This window comes from Taudactylus pleione, unplaced genomic scaffold, assembly GCF_031769625.1.
Source record: "Taudactylus pleione unplaced genomic scaffold, aTauple2 ptg000048l, whole genome shotgun sequence".
NCBI lineage: Eukaryota > Metazoa > Chordata > Amphibia > Anura > Myobatrachidae > Taudactylus > Taudactylus pleione.
The window spans coordinates 1,876,555-1,902,106 of NW_028284450.1; the positions used below are offsets into that span (position 1 = coordinate 1,876,555).

General features: G+C 46.2%; 1 protein-coding gene across 1 annotated transcript in view; it reads left to right on the plus strand.

Moving 5' to 3' along the window:
• Positions 1 to 25,552, plus strand: part of SELL (selectin L) — a 279,488-nt gene that overhangs the window by 90,666 nt on the left and 163,270 nt on the right. Inside the window, exon 5 of the mRNA XM_088460537.1 lies at positions 4,485 to 4,670. Within this exon, the coding sequence (XP_088316663.1) occupies positions 4,485 to 4,670 (186 nt within the window). The remainder of the gene's footprint in view (positions 1 to 4,484; positions 4,671 to 25,552) is intronic.

Sequence of the window (25,552 nt, forward strand, 5' to 3'; positions counted from 1 at the left end):
AGTATTTATATTAAGTTACTTATGAAATTGCATTAAATTTGATTCATAATTTATTTATTATTTGGTAGAACCATAACGGAAGCCTACCTTAAATAACCATTTTATGATCACAATCACTACCACTCCAAGATAACAACAATGACCTTAGTTGAGGAACTAGATGTGAGCGCTATGCTGTTAACTCCACGGATCCTCTTCTTATTTTGGAATAAGGTCCCAAATTTCTTTCTCAACCATGTATAAAAAAAAAGAGAATACAATTTTGTAGTTTATGCTTTTGAAAAGTGCAAAGTACAGCAAAATGTGCATAAAATTACCAAATCACAGAAGGTATTACAGGTACTTTGCAAATAATATTTATCAAAAACATTAATGACTACACAATTTTTTTGTTTTCCATCTTCATACACGAGTGAGGAAAAAAATTGGGATCTTGGTTCAAAATAAGAAGAGGATGGATACCATCTCGATGTGGTACACTAAAATTTTAATGAACTTATGTATTTAGAAGTTTGCAAATTATAATGGACTATCATGATTGTAGTCACTTATTTATGGATTTTGTTGTACACCAAACGAAACAAAGCGATTATAGCTAGTTCCTCAAGTAAGTTCCCATTTAACTTTACACCATCCACTAAAATAATTGCCATCAAATAAATGTATTAATGATTCACTTTTTAGAATATCTATTTAAACGTGATGTGCCACATTCTCCTCAGCAGATAGAATTACTGCTGGGACTACTGAATTATTTTCAGTCTGTTTTGGAGCTTCATATTTGCAGATTAGTGACCTTATATTTGACATACTAGGGCAGGGGTTCCCAACCACGGTCCTCAAGGCACACTAACAGTTCAGGTTTTAAGGATAGCCATACTTGAGCACAGGTGACTAAATTAGTACTTCAGTTATTTTGATTTAACCATCTGTGCTTAATCATTGATATCACTAAAACCAGGACTGTTGGTGTGCCTTGAGGACCAAGGTTGGGAATCACTGTAATAGGGAATTGTTCAGTTGGGAGGCAATCGGGAAGCCGACTGCCTAAATACCGGCAGCCGGCTTCCCGACTGTCTTATCCCGGCAAGGGTGAAATGCCGGGTGTCTAGATGTAGATGCCCGCATTTCCCCGACGCCGGGAGACCGGCGCCCGGCATCACGATCGTAGTGATGCCGGGCGCCGCGAGCGGACAGCCGCGGGGGGGGGAGGGTTAGGTTTAGGGCTCCTGGGGGGGACTTAGGGTTAGGCTAGGGGAAGGGAGGGTTAGGGTTAGGCTAGGGGAAGGGAGGGTTAGGGTTAGGCACCCCCGGGGGGGACTTAGGGTTAGGCACCCCCCCGGGGGACTTAGGTTTAGGCAGCGGGGAAGGGGGTGGTTAGGGTTAGGCACTTAGCGGGGGGATTAGGGTTAGGCACTTGCGGGGGAAGTTAGGGTTAGGCATCCCTAAGGAGGGTTAGGGTTAGGGGGGTTAGGTTAGGTTAGTGGATACTTACCTATCCACTATCGGGATTTCCAGCGCTGTCGGGCTTCCGCTGTGTCGCACTCTGCTCCTGTCGGGCTGCCGGTGACGGGAATCGAACCGCCGGCCATGCGGCTGGCGGTATTTCATACCAATTCTGTTCAGTTGTCCTATATACTGTAGAACACAGGTTTTCAAACTCGGTCCTCAGGACCCCAAACAGTGCATGTTTTCCATGTCTCCACACTGAAACAAGTGAAATAATTAGCTCCACCTGTGGACCTTTTAAAATGTGTCAGTGAGTAATGAGTACACCTGTGCAGCTGCTGGGTGACCTGCAAAACGTGAACTGTGTGGAGTCCTGAGGACCGAGTTTGAGAACCACTGCTGTAGAATAATTTGGTTTAAAAATAGGAATAATTCAGTTTCATTTTTGTATATATTTACTAAATATTTTACTTTATATGTCATTTTATATTGATGCATAGTAAATAATTGTTTAACCTTTGTGACAGGGACAGCATGCTTTCACATGAGATTAATGTGGAGCAGCAGGTTTGTGCAGAGATGGAGCAATAAACAGCATGGTAATGAGATCCAGTCCAGATTTTCCTGGGATCTGTTGTAAGCCATAAGCAGTACTAATTAGCAGCACCTGTTATCTGTCTTTAAAGTTGTGTCAGTGCAAAGCCACAATAATCCTGACAATGAATTAGTCGCCCAGTTATAGGTCCAGGGGTGATTAGTGTTAGGGATCCTGGACCTGAGGTTCCACTAAAAGAACTCTGTTGCTGTATGGAAGATTCTGTGTACCTGCGGTAACATCTTGCCTGTGAATACTGCACTGACCTGTATATCTGCCTGTGGTGAGAACATAAACCTCAACAGGATTTTACTCCGGTCGATGTGATTTTTGTCACACCTTGTAGTTTGTGTCATACGTTTCCATATTTTATACACATTTCTTGAATTGCACATAGTCTCTCCCAGTTAAACATACTAGTTTTATCTCCTTGGTACCTTGCAATCTCCTAACCTAACTTCATACCATCCACTGGAACCACTGAACCAATATATTAACTATTCACATTCTATATTCAGCTGTTAAATGTGATGTCTGCAGTACTCCAAAAAACAGTTCATATGCATGCAGTTATTCTTGATTGGAGAATAGCTTTGACTCCACTTGTGAATTCACATGCTCAGAAGGATTGAAGTTTAAGGGCTCCAATATAATGATGTGTGTACCCATAACTGAGCTTTTCACAGTTTGATACATTTCAGAGCTTCGCTGTCCCTATACAGATCCTAAGAAAGTTCTCATAAATTCTTGCTGCAGTCATGCCAAACAGCCCCACTTGGCACACCAGGTCCTGTGCGACTCTGCTAGTGCCGGACACAGTGGCGGAACTCCCGGAGACAATGGAGTCATTTGCCGCCGGGCTCCATCCCTTAAGGGGACACCTGGCTCCATTGTCCACCGGGCCGTTCCGGGCAATGCTATGAAGATGGAGCACCGCTGATCGGCGGTCCACCTCCAGCAGCGTCAATACGGGGGTGTGGTCGCACCCCCTATTTGCCAGGCGCCCGCTGAGTGTGTTACCAGCGGGCGCCCGGCTCCTTCTTTCCCCCTGGCGGTAACCATAGGAACGGAGCTCACTACTGAGCTCCGCTTCCGGGTCCCGCAATGCACTATGGGAGTGATGTCATGATGTCACACCCATAGTTCAGAGGAGCGGGCGCCGGGGACGGATGGCATCAGCACTGGAGCAGGGTTTCAGGTAAGTATTGTTTTTTTGTTTTTTTTTGTATGCGTGTGCGCTCGTGGGGGGGGGGGGGGGCTCACTACAGGGGGCATTATTGGTGGCTCACTACAAGGGGCATTAATGGGGGCTCACTACAGGGGGCATTACTGGGAGCACTACAGGGGGCATTACGGGGGGCTTACTACAGGGGGCATTACGGGGGCTTTCTACTGGGGGCATTGCTGGGGGCCCTTACTACTGGGGCACTGCAAAGGGGGACCACTACTGGAGGTACTGCATAGGGGGACCATTACTGGGGGTCACTACATAGGTGGCACTGCATAGGGGGACCTCTACAGAGGGCACTGCACAGGGGGACCACTACTGGGGGAACTGCATAGGGGAGCGGCAGCTGGGGCTGGCATAGGTGCTTGCGGGGTGGTACATTTTAATTTGGGGGGGGCACCAACATTCATCTTGCCTCCGGGCACCTGGGATGAAGTTGCGCCACTGGCCAGATCCATCAGGACACTTTGCTGAATAATTTGATATGCAACACTTTTATATCTGTGTGAGACTGAGGGTTACATTTACTAAAGTGAGTTTTTAGAAGTGAGTTTTAAAAGTGATGTTCCATAACAACCAATCAGATTCTAGATATTATCTTCTAGAAGGTTCTAGTTAAATGTTAAGTAGAATCTGATTGGTTGCTATGGGCAACATCACTTTTAAAACTCACTTCTAAAAACGCTCAATTTAAATTTACCCCTGAGTATCTGAATATCTATAGGAAGTACTACGATGCAGCAGCCACAGCTTTTTTTCCACACTAAGTTCTGTTGTGCCTCATTTACAGACTCAGTTATACACAGATATACAAGTTTTGCATAGTACATCGCATTGTGACTAAGATGCATTTATGGGCGGGAAAAATGCCAGTCGTTAGTAGAGTTGCACGAGACATGGCGGTTCACTGGTGCCAGGCATCTCGCATCACATGGCGTATTCAATCTAGATGTATGAGGACACATCTGTAGCTGGCTATGTAAATTGCAGTAAAATCTGAGCACAAGAGAAATCAATTATTTCTCCATGGCATCAGCATGGGTGTCATTTTTTAATGACATGGCTTTCATTGTAACAAGAAAAACAAGCGATATGCTCAGGACATACTTAATAATAAGAAGTGACTACCAAATTATTTCTTCATTGCAAAACATTAAATAACTATACCTAAAATGTACATCTAAAGACTATCTCCATTCTATCCTACTACAGCTGTACAATGTCCACATCTATCAGCCCAGCCTCAGGGGTATATGAATTGTTCTCATCCATGGGGAAACTACACATTTCAATCCATCTGCTATTTTGGTTGCTTGGATGGATTTCTTCTTCATGGGAACGATGCAAGCCAATGTCTATCTTCAGAGAGATGGAGCAATGATATTCCACATTGTACAGGTACTGGAATTAATTCATAACACTTTCAGAAACAGTAAATAACATAGATGTACTGTGGCAGTTTGCATGACAATAATATATTTTTAAATATAACAGCAACATTTAAAAAGAAAAAAAAAATTATCCCGCCGGCTCTGGGAATTACAGCACTTCCTGGAGCTCCATAAGGATGCTCCAGGCAGCTCTACAGGCTTCAGGGTTCCGTTCCAGGCACCCTGCAAGCCACATGCATGTGCCATGAGGGCCTGTGTGATGGCCCACCCCTAGTTACGGCCTTGTCTGCAACTTTTCTCACATGACAGCCCCTCACTTGGCTTTCTCATGGACTTTTTCCAATTAGACATCTTCTCAACCACTTTCTGAGCTGTCTTCTCAAATTTTCTGACTCTTGCAGGACACACAATGACCTTAGTGGGCCATCTCCTCCATAAAGCCTGTACTGAAATCCCCATAGGTGTGGTCACAGCTGTAGTGGATGCAGGTGGTGCCGTTGCTATTGGGCTCAGAGGCCTAGGGGGCCCTGTACCCAGGCATATAGTTGTCTCCCAAGTTCCTGAGATTGGGCGCTAATAATTGTTTGGTCCATTGCCCAGCCTGAAAAGGGGGACACTCATATAGGTGGCAGTTTCTGACCAGGGGCGTCTTTAGAGAGGAGGAGGCCCATGTGCATCCCCCGTCACGGGCCCCCTCCTCACACTCCGACGGACGGCAGCTGACTGACGTGGCTGGCCGGCCACTGCAAAATCAATAGACTCTGGGCACTAGAGTGTGCCCAGAGTCTATTGTGTATGCGCAGAACGCCGGGGAATTGGTGCAGCAGCCATTTTCCTGGCGATTTCACCACAGCGCATGCACAAAACGCTGGAAAAATGGCCGTGGCGGCCATTTTCTGGCATTTGAGTAGCACTGGGAGACCCGACGTGGGACCTTGGAGAGGTAAGTATTAGATAATATGGGTTCTGTGTGCAGTCCGGGCATTTAGCTTACAGTCTCTTACTAGTATATGGAAACTTTTTGGTCACTTCCAGTATCCATATAATGTACAGAAGAAAATGTATGTATATTATATATATTGATGAATAGTTATCTGGGCAGTTCGCCCTGGCACACAAACACACACACAGAATGACACATACACTGACATAAGGCCTGATTCAGCAAGGAACGCATTTGCTAATACGCATGCAATCGGATGATTGTTGTGTACTGAGCATGCTGTGTGCGCGCGTGAACTGGCCACTGTGTTCGGGACTACCCCATCGCAGAGTGATTGACAGGAAGAACCATTTGTGGTGGTGGTGGTGATGGGGGGGGGGGCTGAACGCAGGCATGCCAGAGCGTTTGAACGCAGTTGCAGGAGTGTATATAAGTTATCCACTGTGATGCCCTACGCAGCCGGAGGCCTTATAGCGTGCGAGGAAGTTAGAAATTTCTGAGTAACGTCAGGACTTGTGCAAGTGTGCGGGAGGCTGAGATGGTACTCGATTGTACCGATGTTTTCGCAGTCTTGCTAAACATTATGGATGTGTGTAAGGTAAAGTGGGCATCCTTGCATAGTGCAGCGATTGCAATGAATTAGCATACTATCGCAGTTGAACTGCGTGCATAATCACTATTGCAATCACACTTGCATTCTGTAGTGAAACAGGCCCATAGGCACTCACACACACAGAGACATACTGACACAGACACACACACATCTCTTTCTCAACGGATAAACAACTCAGAGAAACTTGCTTATAGGCGACATTTCAGATGTTTATTACATCTTTCCTCAAGGCATACACACACAAACATTATATATATATATATATATATATATATATATATATTTATATATATTATAAACAATGTACAGACTGGCACTCCAAAAAATAATGATATCTGCAGGCGGTGCCCCCACAAAGAATCCAGTATACATGTGTAAGGTTCGGCACTCGTCCCAAAAGAATCATCCAAGTCAGGTTTTAAGTTATCGATGTTTAAGTGTTTTTAATACACTATCTTCAGGATGCAAAAGAAAATAAAAAGCCATCTTACTTTATCAACACTTCACTCCTCTGTGTGAAACCGAGCCGGAAATGGGACAGCACACACGCCTGGTGTCTCAGGTCAATGACGTCACCGCGACGTCCACGTGATCAAAATCACCATGACAACAAGCAAAATCAACAATATCAAGCACTGCAAGACAAAATATACATCAGGAAAAAACTGTCAGATAGTATAATACATTCCTATATCTATAATTTCTACAAAAAGAAGCAAAGTGCCTTCACTCTATATAAAAATAGAAAGCACAATCCTGTAGTAAGATCGAAACATTAAGCACTAAAATGCGCTACTAACAATGATAACAATCACAACTAAAATAATTATATCAATTGGAAATATATATACACTTAATGGAGTAGGTAATAAACACAAAGATAAAAATATTAGAGATACAGTTGCATAGACTGCATGTGTGTATTCCATTGAGCACAAAATTCTGTGAATTAGCAGCTCCACCATTTTGTGAGTGACAGCAATCTCATTCTGTGAGAGTGCTGAATCTGCAGTTAAACACATGGTGTCATGGCATACCATATCTGTATTATGCAAGGAATGCATCCTTTAAGGCATCAGCCTTAATGATTGTAATTTCATTGCTTTTTGGAGTTGAGTGGCAGAAATTCAATAGGTTTTGTGAATTTTCAGATCCTGTCTAAGCAGCCTTAATGGGACATGTGAAACCGTAAGGTTTTTTGTCTATGGAATTTCATAGCTTTTTTAAAATGTATTAACAGGGTTTGGATTAGCAAACTGGGCCACCAGCAAGGGAGAAGGACAACAAAATGGTACACTAGCGCAGGTGGAAGAGGGGACAGCACACAGGAGGTGGTTTGGGAAGTGCACAGTGCGAGACGGCTGTAGGCATGTGGGGTAGCGGCAGCAGTGGTGATGCAGAGCAGTGGCAGTGGTACAATGCAAAGGGGGCATCAGCGGGTGACAGAGGGCTCACTGGCAGTGCGCTTGCAACTGAGAAAATAAAATCAGTAAGTCACAGATGCACTAACACAGCAGTGAGATCCATCTACTCATCTATGTTACAAATTGAATGTGTAAAATAAGTGACCCCCCCCTCACCCCAAAACACAAACAGCACTGGGATTTTAACAGCCAGTCCTGGTTGTGTTTAAATACAAGAGAAAAATTATGTAGGGGTCCCCTGTACTTAAGCACAACCAGCACCGGTCTAGTCAGAACTAGTCCTGATTGCCAAAATATGGGGGACAAATGACATAGGGGTCCCCCGTATTCAGTGCAACCAGGGCTGGGCTTTGAGCCAGCCCTGGTTCTGGAACTACAGGGGTAAAAAAAAATGCGTAAGGTCCCCCTGTATTAACCAGAACCAGCACCGGACTCTTTCTAGCAGGGGGGTGCTGCCACAGCCAGGGGAGCCCTTTCACCAGGCCCCTCCAGCCAAAGCATCACCCTTGACCGCTAGTCAGCTCAGGCCATGGATCCCTGGGGACCCCCAATAAACGGTTCCCCCTCTCCAAGGCACCACAGGCCCAGGCTGATAGTCCGGGGCTTTCCCCAGCACCCCTAGGTGGTGGGTTCTGGGTTGATTGCATGTAGTAACCCCCCTCAACCACCCCTAGGTTTTTTATGGCCAGTCCTGGTTGTGCTTAAACACAGCGGACAAAACAACATAGGGGTCCCCTGTATTTAAGCACAACCAGCACCGGGCAACAACCTGCCAGGGCTTTGGCGTCTTCACGTAGTGGGGGGCAGCCTGTGTCAGCTCTTTTTTGTGGCCGCCACCCACTAGGACTTCCGGTGTCTTCGCCTGGCAGGCGCCAACCTGCCAGGGCTTTGGCATCTTCGCCTGAGGGGTGGCAGCCAATTAGCTTTTTTGCACGGCTGCCACCTCCCCAGGGCTTCTGTTGTCCTCTTAACCTAGTGGGCGGCAGCCTGTCTCAACTCTTTTTGCATGGCCGCCAACCACTAGAACTTCTGGCATCTTCTTTCTTCAGGAGCTCTTCTCTGCTACCTCCTGGCCATCGGACTGCCATGCTGCCTCCTTGCACTGGCTTGTATAAGCTAGCCGAGGGGGTGGGGCGATGATGTCGCAAGCCGCCATTGGCTCGCGGCGCCCATCTTTGAATTCAAAAATGGTATTGAGGCACCATTTTTGAAGGGCACCGCTACCATTACTCAGCAGAATGGCTGGCAGGGACTGGATCCTCTGGGATCCAGGCCCACTGCCGACTCCTGCACAGGCGCCGGGACATGGAGCAGCCGATTGCCGGTGCTGGCACTGCCGGGTCTCAATGATGCCGCGAGCCGTGATTGGCTCAAAGTGGCCATCTTTGAATTTGAAAAATGGTGCTGATGCACCATTTTTTAAATGGGCGCCACTGCCGTACTTGGGAGAATGGCAGGGATCCATGCCCACCGCCAATGCTCGCACCGCCACCAGTTTCTTTGCTGCCGCTGGGTCCCACTGACAACCGTGCTGCCGCTGACACCCATACCATCGCCCATACCCGTGCCACAGCCACTGCTGACACCAGTGTCGTGCCACTGATGTCCCCACAGCCACCGCTGCAGATTGGCGCTCTGCTGCCATGTCCCCACCACTACTACCTTGCTGTATTCCAGCGCTGCTATTGCCCGCAAACGATGGCCATCTTTGTGCACCCAAGTGAAGCCACAGAGACTACACCTGCTTGAGGCTCCTACTGAGGCTACCCAATAGTTGAAAAGTACTATCTATACAATGGCGCATTCTTGAGGTAATAGATTAAAAACTGTAACTTTCTAATTTACCTGAACCCCAAAAGGCCCTACCCTGGAACAATAGCTACCTAATAAAACAAACCCCAAGTCTAAATTCGACCCCTACCTTGAGTTATGCCTTCCCCCATAGAGAACAGCAGAAAAGTAGTCCTAATCAAGATTGTGAGAAAAAAGTGATAGTTGGAAATTTAGATTACTCCCAAATCCTCAATTTTTATGTTTATGCCCTGAAATTTGGCATGCAGCACCAGGCAACAGTTCTACCCGGCCCTGCCAAATCTCAGCTTGGTACCTCCAGTATCTTTTGAGGTGTAGCCCCTTAAACACCATACCACCCCTCTGGAATTCTCTAAGGGAGAATTGCAGTTTTTTTTAGACGCAGCCTTAATATAAGGTCATGTCCCACAGAGTGTGTGTGTGTGTGTGTGTGTATATATATATATATATATATATATATTAAGGGTGTGCACCGGCCACTTTTCGTATTTTGTGTTTTGGTTCTGTATCTTTCTTTGTGTTTTGGATCTCGATTGGTTTTGCCAAAACCACCCTTCCATGTTTTGGGTTCTGGGTTTTGTGTTTTGGATCTGTATTTTTTTGGAAAAAAGCATAAAAATAGCTTAAATCACAGAATTTGTGTTTTTTCTGTTCCTATGCTATTATTAACCCCAATAACATTAATTTCCACTCATTTCCAGTGTATTCTGAACACCTCACAATATTGTTTTTAGGCTAAAAGGTTGCACCGAGGTAGCTGGATGACTATGCTAAGCGACACAAGTGGGCGGCACAAACACATGGCCCATCTAGGAGTGACACTGCAGTGGCAGACAGGATGGCAGTTTGAGGTGCAAGATGGAATTGTCCTTGGGCCCTCCAACTCACCCTTATGTTGTATAAACAGGACATGCACACTTTAACGAACCAATCATTTCAGCGCCAGGGTCTGCCACATGACGGTGTCTGAAATGATTGGTTCGTTTGGGCCCCCACAAAACAAGCTGGCAATTAATCTGTCCCTGCACAAACTGGCTCTACGAAGGCAAGATGTCGTCCTCATCCACCGATTCCTCACCTTCTTCAGTGTTGTGTACATCCTCACAGAGTATTAATTCGTCCCCACTGAAATTCCCCACCACAGGTCCCTCTGTACGTTCTGGAGGCTGGTCTCTCTGGAAGAATTGATAATTAATTTTAATGAACATTATCTTCTCCACATTTTGTGGAAGCAACCTCCTACGCCTTTCGCTGACAAGGTTCCTGGCTGCACTAAACACTCTTTAGGAGTACACACTGTAGGGGTGGCAACTCAGGTAAAATAGAGCCAGTTTGTACAGGGGCCACCAAATTGCCTCTTTTTCCTGCCAGTACAGGTACGGACTGTCTGACATGCCTACTTGGATGCTGTCACTGATGTAATCCTCCACCATTCTGTCAATGGTGACAGTATCAAATGGGAGATCTGCTCTGAATCATGCTGGTTGTAACATTTCTGTGTGTGCAGACTGCTCTCCCTCCCACAGTGATTAGCCACCTGGACTCTCCTCTGTCTGTGAACATTGCTAGTCTTAATTGGAATCACAGGTGTGGTCCTGATTCTCAAGGGCTGCAGAGCTGATTACTCCCTCTGCATGTTGTGCCTTCCACCACTCAGAATACTACTGCCAGACCACCTGTCCGTATCCTCCAATTGCTGCCTGACCCAGGGTATATATATCCTCCCCTGATAGCATTCTGAGTCTGAACATCTCGTTACATTCCGTGGTGTACAGCTTATGCTATAGCTGTACCTCTGAGTACAAGTGTATCCCAGGCTCCTGCTGGTTCCTAGACCAGTTCTATCTGAAAACCTTCTGTGTCCAGCAATCCTGCTACCGCCATCTCCATTCGGCCTCCCAAGCTGCAACAAGTAGCTTCCACGCTACCATCTATCATCTACGGCTCCCAGGCCGCAGCCAGTGGCTTCCATGCTACCATCTATCATCTACGTCTCCCAAGTCGCAACCAGTAGCTTCCACGCTACCACCAACCACCTACTGCTCCCTAGCCACACCAAGTAGCTCCCGTGCTACTATCGCTCACCTCACGGCTCCATAGCCGCTCCAAGTAGCTTCCGAGCTACCATCAGTCTCCTTACGGCTACCCAGCCGCACCTAGTAGCTCCTGTGCTACCATCATTCACCACACAGCTCACTAGCCGCACCAAGTAGCTCCTGAGCTACCACCACTCACCTTACGACTTCCTAGCCACTCCATGTAGCTCCCGTGCTACCACCAGTCTCTACATGGCTTCCCAGCCGCACCAAGTAGCTCCCGTGCTACCACCGTTCACCTCACAGCTTACTAGCCACACCAAGTAGCTCCCGAGCTACCACCGTTCACCTTACGACTCCCTAGCCACTCCATGTAGCTCCCGTGCTACCATCAGTCTCTACACGGCTTCCCAGCCACACCAAGTAGCTTCCGTGCTACCATTCGTCTGCAAGCCCATCTACTGGTACCCCGTCCAGCTCAGTAAGCCTTCCTGCCGGTCCCAGTCCGGTTCCTCCAAGTTCTGTCTTGCCCGCTCCAACGTTTCAAGTTTCCAGTTCCAGTCATTCATCATCAAACGCAGTTCTCACTGCTATCCAATTCTTATGTTAAAAGAGCTATTCATGTTACCCATGGTTCCAGTAAAGTCGGTCTCCGCTGAATCCGGTTCATCACCAGAGTCAGGTAAATCACAAATACCAATTGTGACAGTATGTTCAGGCCTAACGATGGTGGCAGATCAAGCACCTAATCCTGGATCAAGTGCTTTCCGTAACCTGATCACTCGCTTGGATTCACAGGAGGCGGTACAGCATCAAGTACTACAGCTTCTGCAAATTCTGACTAACTGGCTAGATGATACCCAAATCTTACCTGAACCCCTAACTATCTTCCATCAATTGCTGGAAAAGCTACAGGCTCTACTCAACAAAATTTGTCAGGTCATTCCTGAATTTCTTAGAGCTACCTCTGTCTCAACTAGAACCTCTGTCTTGGAATCTCTTAAGAACCAAAGATTCTTCCATGCCAAGTAAAGTGAGACATCGAAGTTACCCGTGCCCCAAGCTCTCTGTGGCTGAATGCCAGCGGCGTAAAGATTTACATCTCTGTCTCTATTGTGGAGCTACTGACCACTTTATCAACGACTGTTCCCTTTGCAATTCCAGCAGTAATACCATGTGTCAATGTTCCAGTCCCGTCCCGGATTCTGCCTGTTCCGGTCCCGTCCCGGATTCTGCCTGTTCCGGTCCCGTCCCGGATTCTGCCTGTTCCAGGACGGATCCTGCCTGTTACTGTCTGAGCCCGGATTCTGTTTGTCCCAGCAGGGGACTCCAGTTTGCAACCCCAGGAGGGGTCTCAAGTCTCATAACCCAAGAAGGGGTTTTGAGTCACTCACCCCAGGAGGAAGTCTCTGTCCTCGCATCCCAAAAGGGGGGTTCATGTTCCATACCCCAAAAGGAAAAGTCGAGTCAGCTTCCCTAGAAGGGGATTTGGGTCCCATACTCCAACAGGGAGTGTCAAGTTCTGTACTCCAGGAGGGGACCTTAAGTCTCTCACCCCAGGAGAGGGTTACAAGAATTATGCCCCAGGAAGGGGCCTCAAGTCTCATACCCCAGGATGGGGTTTCTAGTGCTATTCCCCAGGAGGGGAATTCAAGTGCCTCACTCCAGAAGGGGATCTCAAGTCTCACACCCCAGCAAGGGGTCTCAAGTCTCATGCCCCAGGAGGGGGTGCCAAGTCTCGTACCCCAGGAGCAGGTTCCAGTTCCCAGGGAGAAGTGTCATGTACTACTAATCCTGATCATGGCTCCTGTTAAGCATCTCCTGAAAATATCGTTCCAGAAGATGACAGTTTCTGTAGTCTGTTTTCAGCCTCGATTGTTGAAGTTGCTGTCTCTGGCTCCTCCGGACTCCTTCCTATTCCTTTAGTTGATCCAAGAACTGAACAGCTGTCAACTTCAGTTGTTTTGACTCCTCATCAATTGGAGCATCCTCAAGTCTCTTCCAGCCCTGCACTTGAATGTGCTCCACAATCCTCGAACACACAAACTTCATCGGATACTCCAGGATGCATATATTTTGATGGGGACTTATCGCAATACTTTGCATTACTGGAGCAATATGCTGCAATCATGGAAGCAGATCCAGCTTGTGGTATCACTCCTACCAACTTTACTAAGTTCCTTCTCCTTTCCTTTAGTGGCAAAGCGATGGACTGGGCCAATCCTATCATCAAGTCCAATGATCCAATGCTTCTAAATATAAAGACTTTCAGTGAAGCTGTTATCAAAGAGTTTAGTCCTAACCCTGTAAAAAAAGATTCTAGCGAAGTTCCCAGTTCCAAAGTATTGTCCAAACAGTCTGTTTGTGCTACCAAGAATTTGTCCTCCACTCCCCTGAAGTCCGAACAAAATCAACTTTTTAAGGGCCAGCGTGCTGAATCCCAAGCATCCAAGGAAAGTCGTACTACAGAATCTGCATCCCTGAACATGAGATGTGGGCACACCTCCTTGTTACCTTCATACAACTGTACCTCCCAAAATATAGACTCTAACAAAATTTCCAGTAAGAGGTTGTCACCCTCTGATGTTATGCACCTATATACCACTTGTATGGTACAGAATGAAACACTCCTCAGAGAGAAGACGTCTCGAAGGACCCTTAGGAACCAACCTTCTAACACCATTAGAACTAGTCAAGTTTCGCTTAGATCCTCCCAGGTGTCCTATCTGTCTTCAAGCCATACTAATTCTTGCATTTCACCTTTAGACACTGACTCAGAATCTGAAAGGATCATGCATTCGATAATACTCCATTCTCTGAAGACCATCTGTCATTTGACCCTGTCCTTCCCAGTCATGTATTTCCTCAGGAGTTGCCCGAGAGAGCTACGGCTTTCCGGGGGAGATGATCATCTTCCCACCAGAGATACCAGCGAAATAATGCCGGTTCTACATCTTCTCATACCAAATCTTTGTGTACTACATTTCCAGAAGAGTGTCCTCATTTTGGGATTACTAAAGACTTCCTAGGTGATGAAGGTTCCACATGTAGTGAGGAAGAATGGTCTACTTACTCTGAGGATGAAGATGTCTGAAGAGATGTTTTCAGAGTTATGGTGTCCCTGTGTTTGAAGCTCCTATAATGTCATGTTTGGAGGAAAGTTTTTCAGTTTTCTGGGTGTCTAATTTTTTCATGTTCTCCTATGTATTTATTTGGGTGTTCAGAGTCCACCCATGAAGAGGGGGGTACTATCACAACCCTGGCTAGTTTTTACCTTTGCTTTGATACTTACCTCTGCCAGCTGCTCCATGGATCTGTGTTTGTAATTCACCTGGGAGATCTGCTCTGAATCATGCTGGTTGTAACATTTCTGTGTGTGCAGACTGCTCTCCTTCCCACAGTGATTAGACACCTGGACTCTCCTCTGTCTGTGAGCATTGCTAGTCTTAATTGGAATCACAGGTGTGGTCCTGATTCTCAAGGGCTGCAGAGATTATTACTCCCTCTACATGTTGTGCCTTCCACCACTCAGAATACTACTGCCAGTCCACCTGTCCATATCCTCCAATTGCTGCCTGACCCAGAGTATATATATCCTTCCCTGATAGCATTCTGAGCCTGAACATCACGTTATGTTCCGTGGTGTACAGCTTATGCTATAGCTGTACCTCTGAGTACAAGTGTATCCCAGGCTCCTGCTGGTTCCTAGACCAATTCTATCTGAAAACCTGCTGTGTCCAACAATCCTGCTACCGCCATCTCCATTCAGCCTCCCAAGCCGCAACAAGTAGCTTCCACGCTACCATCTATCATCTATGGCTCCCAGGCCGTGGCTAGTGGCTTCCACGCTACCATCTATCATCTATGGCTCCCAAGCCACAACCAGTAGCTTCCATGCTAGCATCTATCAACTATGGCTCCCTAGCCGCAACAAGTAGCTTCCACGCTACCATCTATCATCTATGGCTCCCAAGCCACAACCAGTAGCTTCCATGCTAGCATCTATCAACTATGGCTCCCTAGCCGCAACAAGTAGCTTCCACGCTACCATCTATCATCTACGGCTCCCTAGCCACAATCAGTAGCTTCCACGCTACCATCTATCAACTACGGCTCCCAAGCCGCAACCAGTAGCTTCCACGCTACCACCAACCACCTACGGCTCCCTAGCCACAACCAGTAGCTTCCATGCTACCATCTATCAACTACGGCTCCCAAGCTGCAACCAGTAGCTTCCACGCTACCACCAACCACCTACGGCTCCCTAGCCACGACGAGTAGCTTCCTCGCTACCACCAACCATCTACGGGTCCCTAGCCGCACTATGTAGCTCCCGTGCTACTATTGCTCCCCTCATGGCTCCCTAGCCATTCCAAGTAGCTTCTGAGCTACCATCAGTCTCCTTACGGCTACCCAGCCGCACCTAGTAGCTCCCGTGCTACCACAGTTTACCTCACGGCTCACTAGCCGCACCAAGTAGCTCCCGAGCTACCACCGCTCACCGTACGACTCCCTAGCCACTCCACGTAGCTCCTGTGCTACCATGAGTCTCTACACGGCTTCCCAGCCGCACCAAGTAGCTCCTGTGCTACCACCGTTCACCTCACGGCTCACTAGCTGCACCAAGTAGCTCACAAGCTACCACCACTCACCTTACGACTCCCTAGCCACTCCACATAGCTCCCGTGCTACCATCAGTCTCTACATGGCTTCCCAGCTGCACCAAGTAGGTTCCATGCTACCATCCGTCTGCAAGCCCATCTACTGGTACCCCGTCCAGCTCAGTAAGCCTTCCTGCCGGTCCCAGTCCAGTTCCTCCAAGTTCCTTCTGGTCCCACTCCAACATTTCAAGTTTCCAGTTCCAGTTATTCATCATCAAAGGCAGTTCTCACTGCTATCCAATTCTTATGTTAAAAGAGTTATTCACGTAACCCATGGTTCCAGTCAAGTCGGTCTCCACTGAATCCAGTTCATCACCAGAGTCAGGTAAATCACAAACACCAATTGTGACACAAGAATATAGAGGGTTGAGTTCCACCGCATCACAACCTCTTGCTTCAGGTGATGGTGGGGCAGGTTCAAGAGTGTTTGCTGGAGCTCCAGTCTTCGGCAAGCAGTCGCTGAATGGCGAAAGTGGGCAGAAATTTTTCGGGCCACCCAAAGTGTCTCCTGCATGCCCCTGTCATTTTTCTGAAAATTCTGCACCACCAAATTTATTGTGTGAGCAAAACATGGGACGTGCTGGAATTTGCCCAGATGTAATGCCCGCACAATATTGGTGGCATTGTCAGATATCACAAATCCCCAGGAGAGTCTAAGTGGGGTAAGCCACTGGGCAATGATTTCCCTCAGTTTCTCTAAGAGGTTGTCGGTGGTGTGCCTCTTACTGAAACCGGTGATACACAGCGTAGCCTGCCTTGGAACGAGCTGGCGTTTTGAGCTGCTGCTACTGGTGACGCTGCTGTTGTTGCTGGGTAAGGTGATACATCTACCCAGTGGGCTATCACAGTCATATAGTCCTTAGTTTTCCCTGTTCCACTTGTCCACATGTCCATGTTTAAATGGACATTGGGTGCAACCGCATTTTTTAGGTCACTGAGGACACTTTTTCTGACGTCTCTGCACAGTCTCAGTATCGCCTGCCTAGTGAAGTGGAATCTAGACAGGATTTGGTACCGGGGACACACTACCTCCATCAATTGTCTAAATCCCACTGCACTAATGGCGGATACCGGTAGCACGTCTAACACCAACATAGCACTCAAGGCCTCAGTTATCCGTTTTGCTTCAGGATGACTGCTGTCGTACTTCATCCTCCTCGCTAAGGACTGTTGGAGGGTCAATTGTTTAGTAAAAGTAGTGGTGTTCCTACTTCCTCTCTGGGATGATGAATGACTCCCAGCAGCAGCAGTAGGCGTAGCAATGTAGGATCCTCCGGAGATATCCTGGATAGGAGAGTCAGTCATGCCAGTGACATGGCCTGCAGGACTACTTCTGATCCTGACTAAGGAGGAAATTGACGAGGAGGGAGTTGACGGTGTGGTTTGCAGGCGCTTGGATACAGCAGGACAAAGGGATTTAGGTGTCCCTGGACTGCTTACGGTCTTAGCCAAAGTTTCTGAACTTGACAATAACTTTTTATGAACGTGCTGCAGGTGACGTATAAGGGATGATGTTCCTAGGTGGTTAACGTCCCTACCCCTACTTATTTCACCTTTACATATGGTACATATGGCAAGACAGTTGTCCGGATTTGGATAGAAATATTGCCAGACCAAAGAGGTGGAATGTTTGGTCTTCTGCCCAGGCATGACCGTGATGGGCTTTTTCATCCTGCGGACAACAACTGTCTTCCCCGGAGCCTGATTTAAACAAACCAACTATCTTCCCCGGAGCCTGATTTAAACAAACCACATCACCATCAGAATCCTCCTCGCCAACTTCCTCCTCAGCGCCAGCTACACCAGTATCCTCATCCTGTTGTACTTCAACAGTGACATCTTCAATTTGAATATCAGAAAGTGGACTGTGGGTGCTCCTTCCAGCACTTGCAGAGGGCGTGCAAATGGTGGAAAGAGCCACCTCTTCCTGTCCAGTGTTGGGAAGGTCAGGCATCGCAACCGCCGCCAAACTTGGACTCTCCTTGGGGATTTGTGATATCTTCTTAGAACTCACAGTTCTTTGCTGTGCTTTTGCCAGCTTAACTCATTTGATTTTTGTAGCAGGAGGAGGTCTTCCATTGTCATGTGAAGCTGAACCACTAGTCATGAACATAGGGAAAGACCTTAGCCGTTCCTTGCCACTCCGTGTCGTAAATGGCATATTGGCAAGTTTACGTTTCTCCTTTAGATGATTTAAATGTTTTTTTTAAGGTCATTTTCCTGCACTTTGTCATATGCCCTCTAATATGACATTGGGCATCGGCCTTGGCAGATAACGTTGATGGCATTTTATCGTCCATGTCATGACTAGTGGCAGCAGCTTCAGCATTAGTAGGAAGTGGTTCTTGATCTTTCCCTATTATATTTTTATCGGACAAAATGTGGTCCTCATTTATGTTATATTGATATATACGTGCGGCTAAGGGGCACACAAACACAGAAAAGAAAAAAATTTTTGGAGTGCACTTTGGGGGTTACACCACCCTTTAAGAGACTTATGACACAGTTGCACGTGTGGCGCTGCTTCTTTGTTGATGCACGTGCGGCTACAGCCCACACAATTCACAAACACAGAAAAGAAGAAGTTAAAAAATTTTTTTGGAGTGCAATTTGAGGGTTACACCGCCCTTTAACAGACAAGCCAGCTGGCCCTTTACTTATGACAAAGGCGCACGCTTGGTGCTACTTTGTTGATGCACGTGCGGCTACAGCGCACACAAATCACAAACACAGAAAAAAATAATTGTTTTTTTGCACTTGGGGGGAGCACCCCTGATGGACAGATCACCCCCTGGACAACACTACAGCACCCCTTTAGGACTACAGCCTTTATGGGACACTGCACAACACAGCCCAGCCAGTCCCTATAGATTTTTGGAGTGGACACAGCCCCTATGACAACTGACTGCACAACACAGCCCAGCCAACCCCTATGGAAAACAGCAGCACAACACAGCCCAGCCAGCCCCTATGGACAACAGAGGCACAACACAGCCCAGCCAGCCCCTATGGACTATGGAGGAGTGGACACAGCCCCTATGGACTACAGCAGCACAACACAACAAAGCCCAGCCAGCCCTAACTCCCTCTTCACTGTCCACAGCCGGAGTGAAACATTGTGCCAACGCGGGGACCTTTTATAGAATTCAAAACCGCAAGATCCGACAGCAGGATGATGACGTTTTGCCTCGATTTCAGATCCGAGTCAGGCGGGAAACCTCGAGCCTGACTCGGATCGGGGGGGTTTGGATTTCAGAAATCCGAACCCGTTCATCCCTAATATGTATATATATCTATCTCAGGGTCGGGGAACTGGTACCATCTCCTGGGGTAGATGGAAATGTGCAGCAGCTGGGAAACCACACAAAGGAGCTCATTCAGGGCCTCATTCAGAGGCGGTCGGAGGATGCAAGCGGTCGCTCAGAAACTGGGCGGCCACTTGCATCCTGACCGCCCGCCTCTGTTGCGGTCGTTAGGCTGTGGGTTAACACCCACAGCTCTAACGACCGCTCGGGGCATCGGGGCATCGGGGCTTACGAAGAGACCCTAGGGTAGGGTCTCACTTGTCGTAAGCCCCGGAGAGCTTCTGGCTCTGTCTGAGCCGGGAGCTCTCCACTGACATCACTAGTGATGTCAGTGGGGCCTCCCCCAAACGGCAGGCATTCCCATGGGAACGCCTCCATTTGGGCTGCCACCCCCCCCGGCTCGCCTTCCAAACGGGCGAGCTGTCAATCAACATCGACAGCTCGCCCCCTTTGGAATGAGACCCGCTACGACCAGCGCTGTCGGTTGTAGCGGGTCTCACGCATGCGCACGAGGGAGCCGGCTCCCTCGTGGGCATGCACACTGGCAAAACATCGAGGTGGCCGTGCGGTCGTAGACCGTATGGCCGCCTCTGAATAAGCTCCTCAGACCCACTCGCTAGCAAGCGGTCGATCGTTGCAGACTATGTTCGCTAATGTGTGCATGCATGTAGTTCGCATAGCACGTGCACAAATTAGTACGAGCGATCGGATTTTGCTCGCTCGCCCTGCAAAGACAGCCCAGTGGAATGAGTGACAGGAGAGGCCGTTTGTGGGTGGTTACAGGGGCAATATAGTAGTAATGGGGGAGTGGAGTTGCAGGCGTGCCTGAGTGTTTAAATGCCATTTTGGAGGCGTGCATAATTAACAGCTAGCGTCATAGGACACGTCACTTGCTAGAAATATACACTGAAGTGCTCGCAGTGCTTGCGGAAGGGTATAGTCAACATCAAGTGCTGCGTACGCATCCGATGGTGCTCGATGTACCAATGGTTTCATGCACTTCCTGGAGGTGACGTACGCAAGTGGGCGTCTTTAGACAGGCTGGTGGGCGTCTACAAACAAAAAGTGATCGCTCCCCAAAACAAAGTGGGAGTGCTTATGACTTGCCCTGCGAGTGGCTGCCTTGACGTCACTTAGCCGAATTTCCATACGCTCGTAGTGAGCGATCGCAGCTTGCGAACGGGTCTGAATCAGGTCCAAAGTCCTTTGTTCTGGTGCAACTGGCTTCAGCAGTTTCATTATGCAGCAAGACAATAATAAACAGAAACAAACCCTTTGCCGTCTGGCACTAATTAAACACAAAAGTGATCCTAGCTAATAAAACAAGGAAGAAGAATTTTTGGCAGACATAGTTTACCTGGTCTCAGCGACCTGTTTCTCTCAGTTAGACATGAAAAGACTCTCTTTTCCCCAGGCAGTGTCTCTCTATACTGATCAGCCTGACAGCCTTAAAACACAGCCACACAGGAAAGCTGGCCTAGGGTTAGGATGATGTGAAAATTGAAGAAAGAGAAAATATGTAATTATGTGTATACTGTAAGAAGGGATGTAATTAGATAGGGAAGCTATGAAGGTTATGTGGGCGGTTCTGGAGTCTTATAAGCTTAGGAGGTGAGTTTTCAGGATATGTTTGAATGTTTGGAGACTACTGGAAAGTCTTATTGTGTGTGGGAAGGCATTTCACAGGGTGGGTGCAGCCCAAAAAAATCCTGTAGCCGTGCATGAGAACAAGTATGGATGAGAGACGCAGATCTGGTGCAGAGCGAAGATGTTGGGTTGGAAGATATTTTGAGATAAGTTAAGATTATATATACTGTGTGTGTATGTGTATGTGTGTATATATGTATATATTTTTTTGGAAAAAATATATAGACAACATCATCTTTGTATGGAATGGATCAGAACATGAATTGATGGAATTCACCACATACATGGATAATAACACCTTTGGATTAGAATTCACTTTCACTACATGTAAGGAACAAATATTATACCTGGATTTAGAAATGTATCAAGAACAATACAATCCAGACAAGAAATCACACAAAACAAGTCAGTGGCAATAATACACTATCACAAACTAGCAACCACCATAATAACTGAATACAGAATATCACTGGAAGTCAATTTAGGAGGCTAAGAAGAAACTGCTCTCAACAAGAAACCTTCCTTCAACAGAGTGAAGAAATGAAAATGAAATTTCTACAGAAAGGCTATGATGAACAAACATTACAGAATGAAATAGAGAAAATAGCTAAGATGGACAGAAAAGATATGATACAATATAAAAAAAAAAAACACTCTGATGAATTCGACATAGCCTTCATTACTCAAATCAACAGCCAGCACTACTTGTTTGAATCCATACTTAAAAAACACTGGCACATCTTACATTTGGACAGTCGATTTACACCGTTCATACAAGATAAACCCCAAATAATATACAAAAAGCAAACAATTTACAAAATTAATTGGTCAGGAAATTCACTGAAATAGAAAAATCCAAAAATGAAAGAACAGAAAATAAAGGCTGTTTCCATTGATTAAATTGTTTACCATGTAGAACCACAAAAAGACAACAACACAACCTATAACATTGTTCACATCAAATGTTACAAAAAAAAATATAAAATAAAGACAGAATAACATGTGAAACAGAGGTATGTATATATGCTAGAATGTAAATGTGGATATCAATATATAGGATAAACCAAAAGAAAAATGAAAACCAGAATTGCAGAACATATCTTCAATATAAAAAAGGGACTACAGACCCACAGTGTGTCCAAGCATTTTCTGGATTTTCACATTAAGGATCCCACCGAATTAAATTTTATTGGAATTCAAAAAAATCTCCCAACATTGGAGAAGAGGAGATATAACATAAACCTTAAAGAAAAAAGAACAGAATGGATTTACCATATGCAAACTTTACAACCGAAAGGATCAAACATCGATACTGAATTCAAAGTATTCCTCTAATTCAAGGAGATGAATGTATAATTTATACTTTCATTTTTCCTCTTTTTCTTATTATTACTTTACATATTTTATCATATCAATTTTAAATACATAGTTTTGTTTATTACACCCATATACCAATACAATTAATAAGCACAATACCTCTTTTTTAGAACCATGTAGAGAAGGTACACATGGTTACCGCTTTTTTAATTAGGAAATCTTAATGATTTCCATTTTTTCTGATGGAACAATAAGTTTTTTCCAAATAAAAGGGAGACCCCAGATCACTCATGATATCCTTGAAAGCATATAGCCTGAAACGCGTTGGTGAGCATTGGACACAGTACACGTGAAGGATTGCTCCATCATAGCACTAGTAAGCAGTCGGAGCAAGCAGACGGAGTGGCACATCTGCACTGCATCAAGTGGAAGATGGAGCGGACACACACGGGAAGGGATCCAGCTGGCATTTATTGCCGTGAAGATTGGAAGATAAGCAGAGCTAGGGATTGTCACGTATGCTACCTTCCACTACACAGACATTTCTAAGTCAAAGATCGGAACCCCTCACACAACCTTGTACTGGTTGTCCCACTATTTGGAAAAGCGACTATAAACATTATTTTTTTTTATGCTGCAGGTATTGTGCTACACTTATCTTTTATATTACTTATTTACAAGCATTTTATTTATCTGTTCATTTACTATTATTTAAGAATAAGCAGCTTTTTCTATATAACATTCATTAGCATGGTAACTATAACATAATTATTCTTCTCATCTGTGGCAAGCTTTCTTCCTCCATCTGCACCACTCTGTCCCCCCCAACCGCATCACTCTGTCTTCCTTCCCATCCACACCAATTTGTCTTCTCCAATCCCTAATGTTATGTGTTCTCCCATTTGTGCTAGTGTGTATTCCCTCATTCGCACCAATCTGTCTTTACCGTATGCACTGCTCTGTCTGCCCATGTTCATACCACTCTGTACCCCCATCCACATTGCCCTGTCTTCCCAAACCGTGCCACTCTCACTCCCCCCCATCCGCACCAGTGTTTTCCACCCATCTGCATCAGTTTGTTCCTCCCCCTATCCGCACCACGGTTTTCCACCAATATGCATCACTTTGGCCCCCCCCCACTCTGTACTGCTTAATCTCCCCCCTCTACATGCCTTGCTGTCTTTCCCATCCACGGCGCTCTGTCTCCTCCCCCCATCAACACAACTCTTATCCCATCTGCGCAGCTCTATCTTCTGCTCAGACCTCAGTTGCATAGACTGCATGTGTGTATTCCAATGAGCACACAATTCTGTGAATTAGCAGCTCCACCATTTTGTGAGTAACAGTAATATCACTCTGTGAGATTGCTGAATCTGCAGTTAACCACAGGGTGTGATGGCATACCGTATCTGTATTGCGCAAGGAACACGTCCTTTAAGACATCAGCCTTAATGATCGGTTAGCATTGCCGAAACTCAGGTGAGTTGAGGCTCCTGAAACTCACAAATTGACTAAGAAGTGAGTTTAGCTGAGAGTGAGTTGGCCGATGGTGAAGCAGATCGAGCTATCTCCCCCAAGTAGCAAATTTTGAAGGAGATTACTCACCCGAGATTGCACTGTCTTCTCTCTGCCTAACTCTTCCAAACAAGCAGCCTGCACATATCAGTGAGATATGTGAAGGCTGCTTGTATGCTTTACCTGTAAAAAAAAGGGTTAAGCATAAAAAAGCATAACCAGCACCAAACTGCTCAGCCAGTCCTGGTTCCTAAAATTTTGAGGGAACAAACGTGTAGGGTTCCCCCGTAGTTTAGGAACCAGCACCTGGCTGCAGGGCCAGTCCTGGTTTTAAATTTAGGGGGGAAAAATGCGTAGGGGTCTCCCTATATTTAAAACCAGCACTGGACCCAAACCGACCGGGGTGTAATGTCACAGCCAGGAGACCCTATCACTGGGTCTCCAGGGCCATAACATTAACACCCCAAGCCGGTCAGCCCAAGCCGGGGATCTTAGGGAAGGTGGGGAACCCCCCCAAGAAGGAGTCCGCCCTCTCCCGAAACCCCAGGCTTAGGCTGAATTCTGGGGCTCTTCCCCGCACCCCTGGAGCGGTGGGTATGGGGGCAATAACTATTGTATTTTACAGTGGAACTACAGGTGCCAGCATGCCTGCCCTTTGGCACTTGTGGAACTATAAGTGCCAGCAGGCACCCGTACCTCCACTGTAAAATAAATAATTAAAAAAACACAGTACACACACCGTCTAAAGTAAAACTTTATTACATTCACCTACCTCACTCACACATACTTACCTGCTGCCAGATGTTCATGTCCACTTGTCCCGTAGAACCCGTTTTGTGGCATGCAGCACCGAAGAAACATTTCTAGCCGTCCATGCCGCGTTTCAGCTCAGTACTTCCTATTGCTTTTGAGGTGTAGCCCTTTAAACACCATGCCCCCCCTCCGGAATTCTCTATGGAGATTTCCATTTTTTCAACTCAGCCTCAACATAAGGGCACGACTGTGCCCTTATAATATATATAATATATATATATATAGAGAGAGAGAGAAAAAGGGGAGATTGACTTAGGGCGACAATACCGCTATTAACATATATTGAAAACCAACTTATAGTCTAAATAAAGTGCATATTATTGACACATTCACATGTAAAATATTAAATAACTCCAGTTTAAAACCAAACACTAATTTAAAAGCATAAACCCTGCCATTAATATAGGCTAAATAGCCTTATATCATTCAGTTTAATGGCTAGTGAAAGTGCTTAATGCCTAAAGTGCATAAGTGAAAATAAATATATATACCAATATATAAATAAGAGATAATTTATTCTAAACACAAAAAGTTCATGACAGATGGTTCCCCCATGCACATTGGGGTAAACCTGATAGCGCAAATACAATAAAAACAAATACAATAAATTAGTAAAAGATGAGGAGAAAACTGCTTATCTGATTAAAAGATATAGAGATTCTGCATAAGTCCTTAGGGAAAGAGCTAGGTCCCAACGCGTTTCGTCCGCTGACTTCTTCCTGGGGAATACAGGGAAAACTGTTGGTGTGACCTGCATAAATGGGGATACTCGATATTATGCTACGGCCGAGGTGAACATCAAG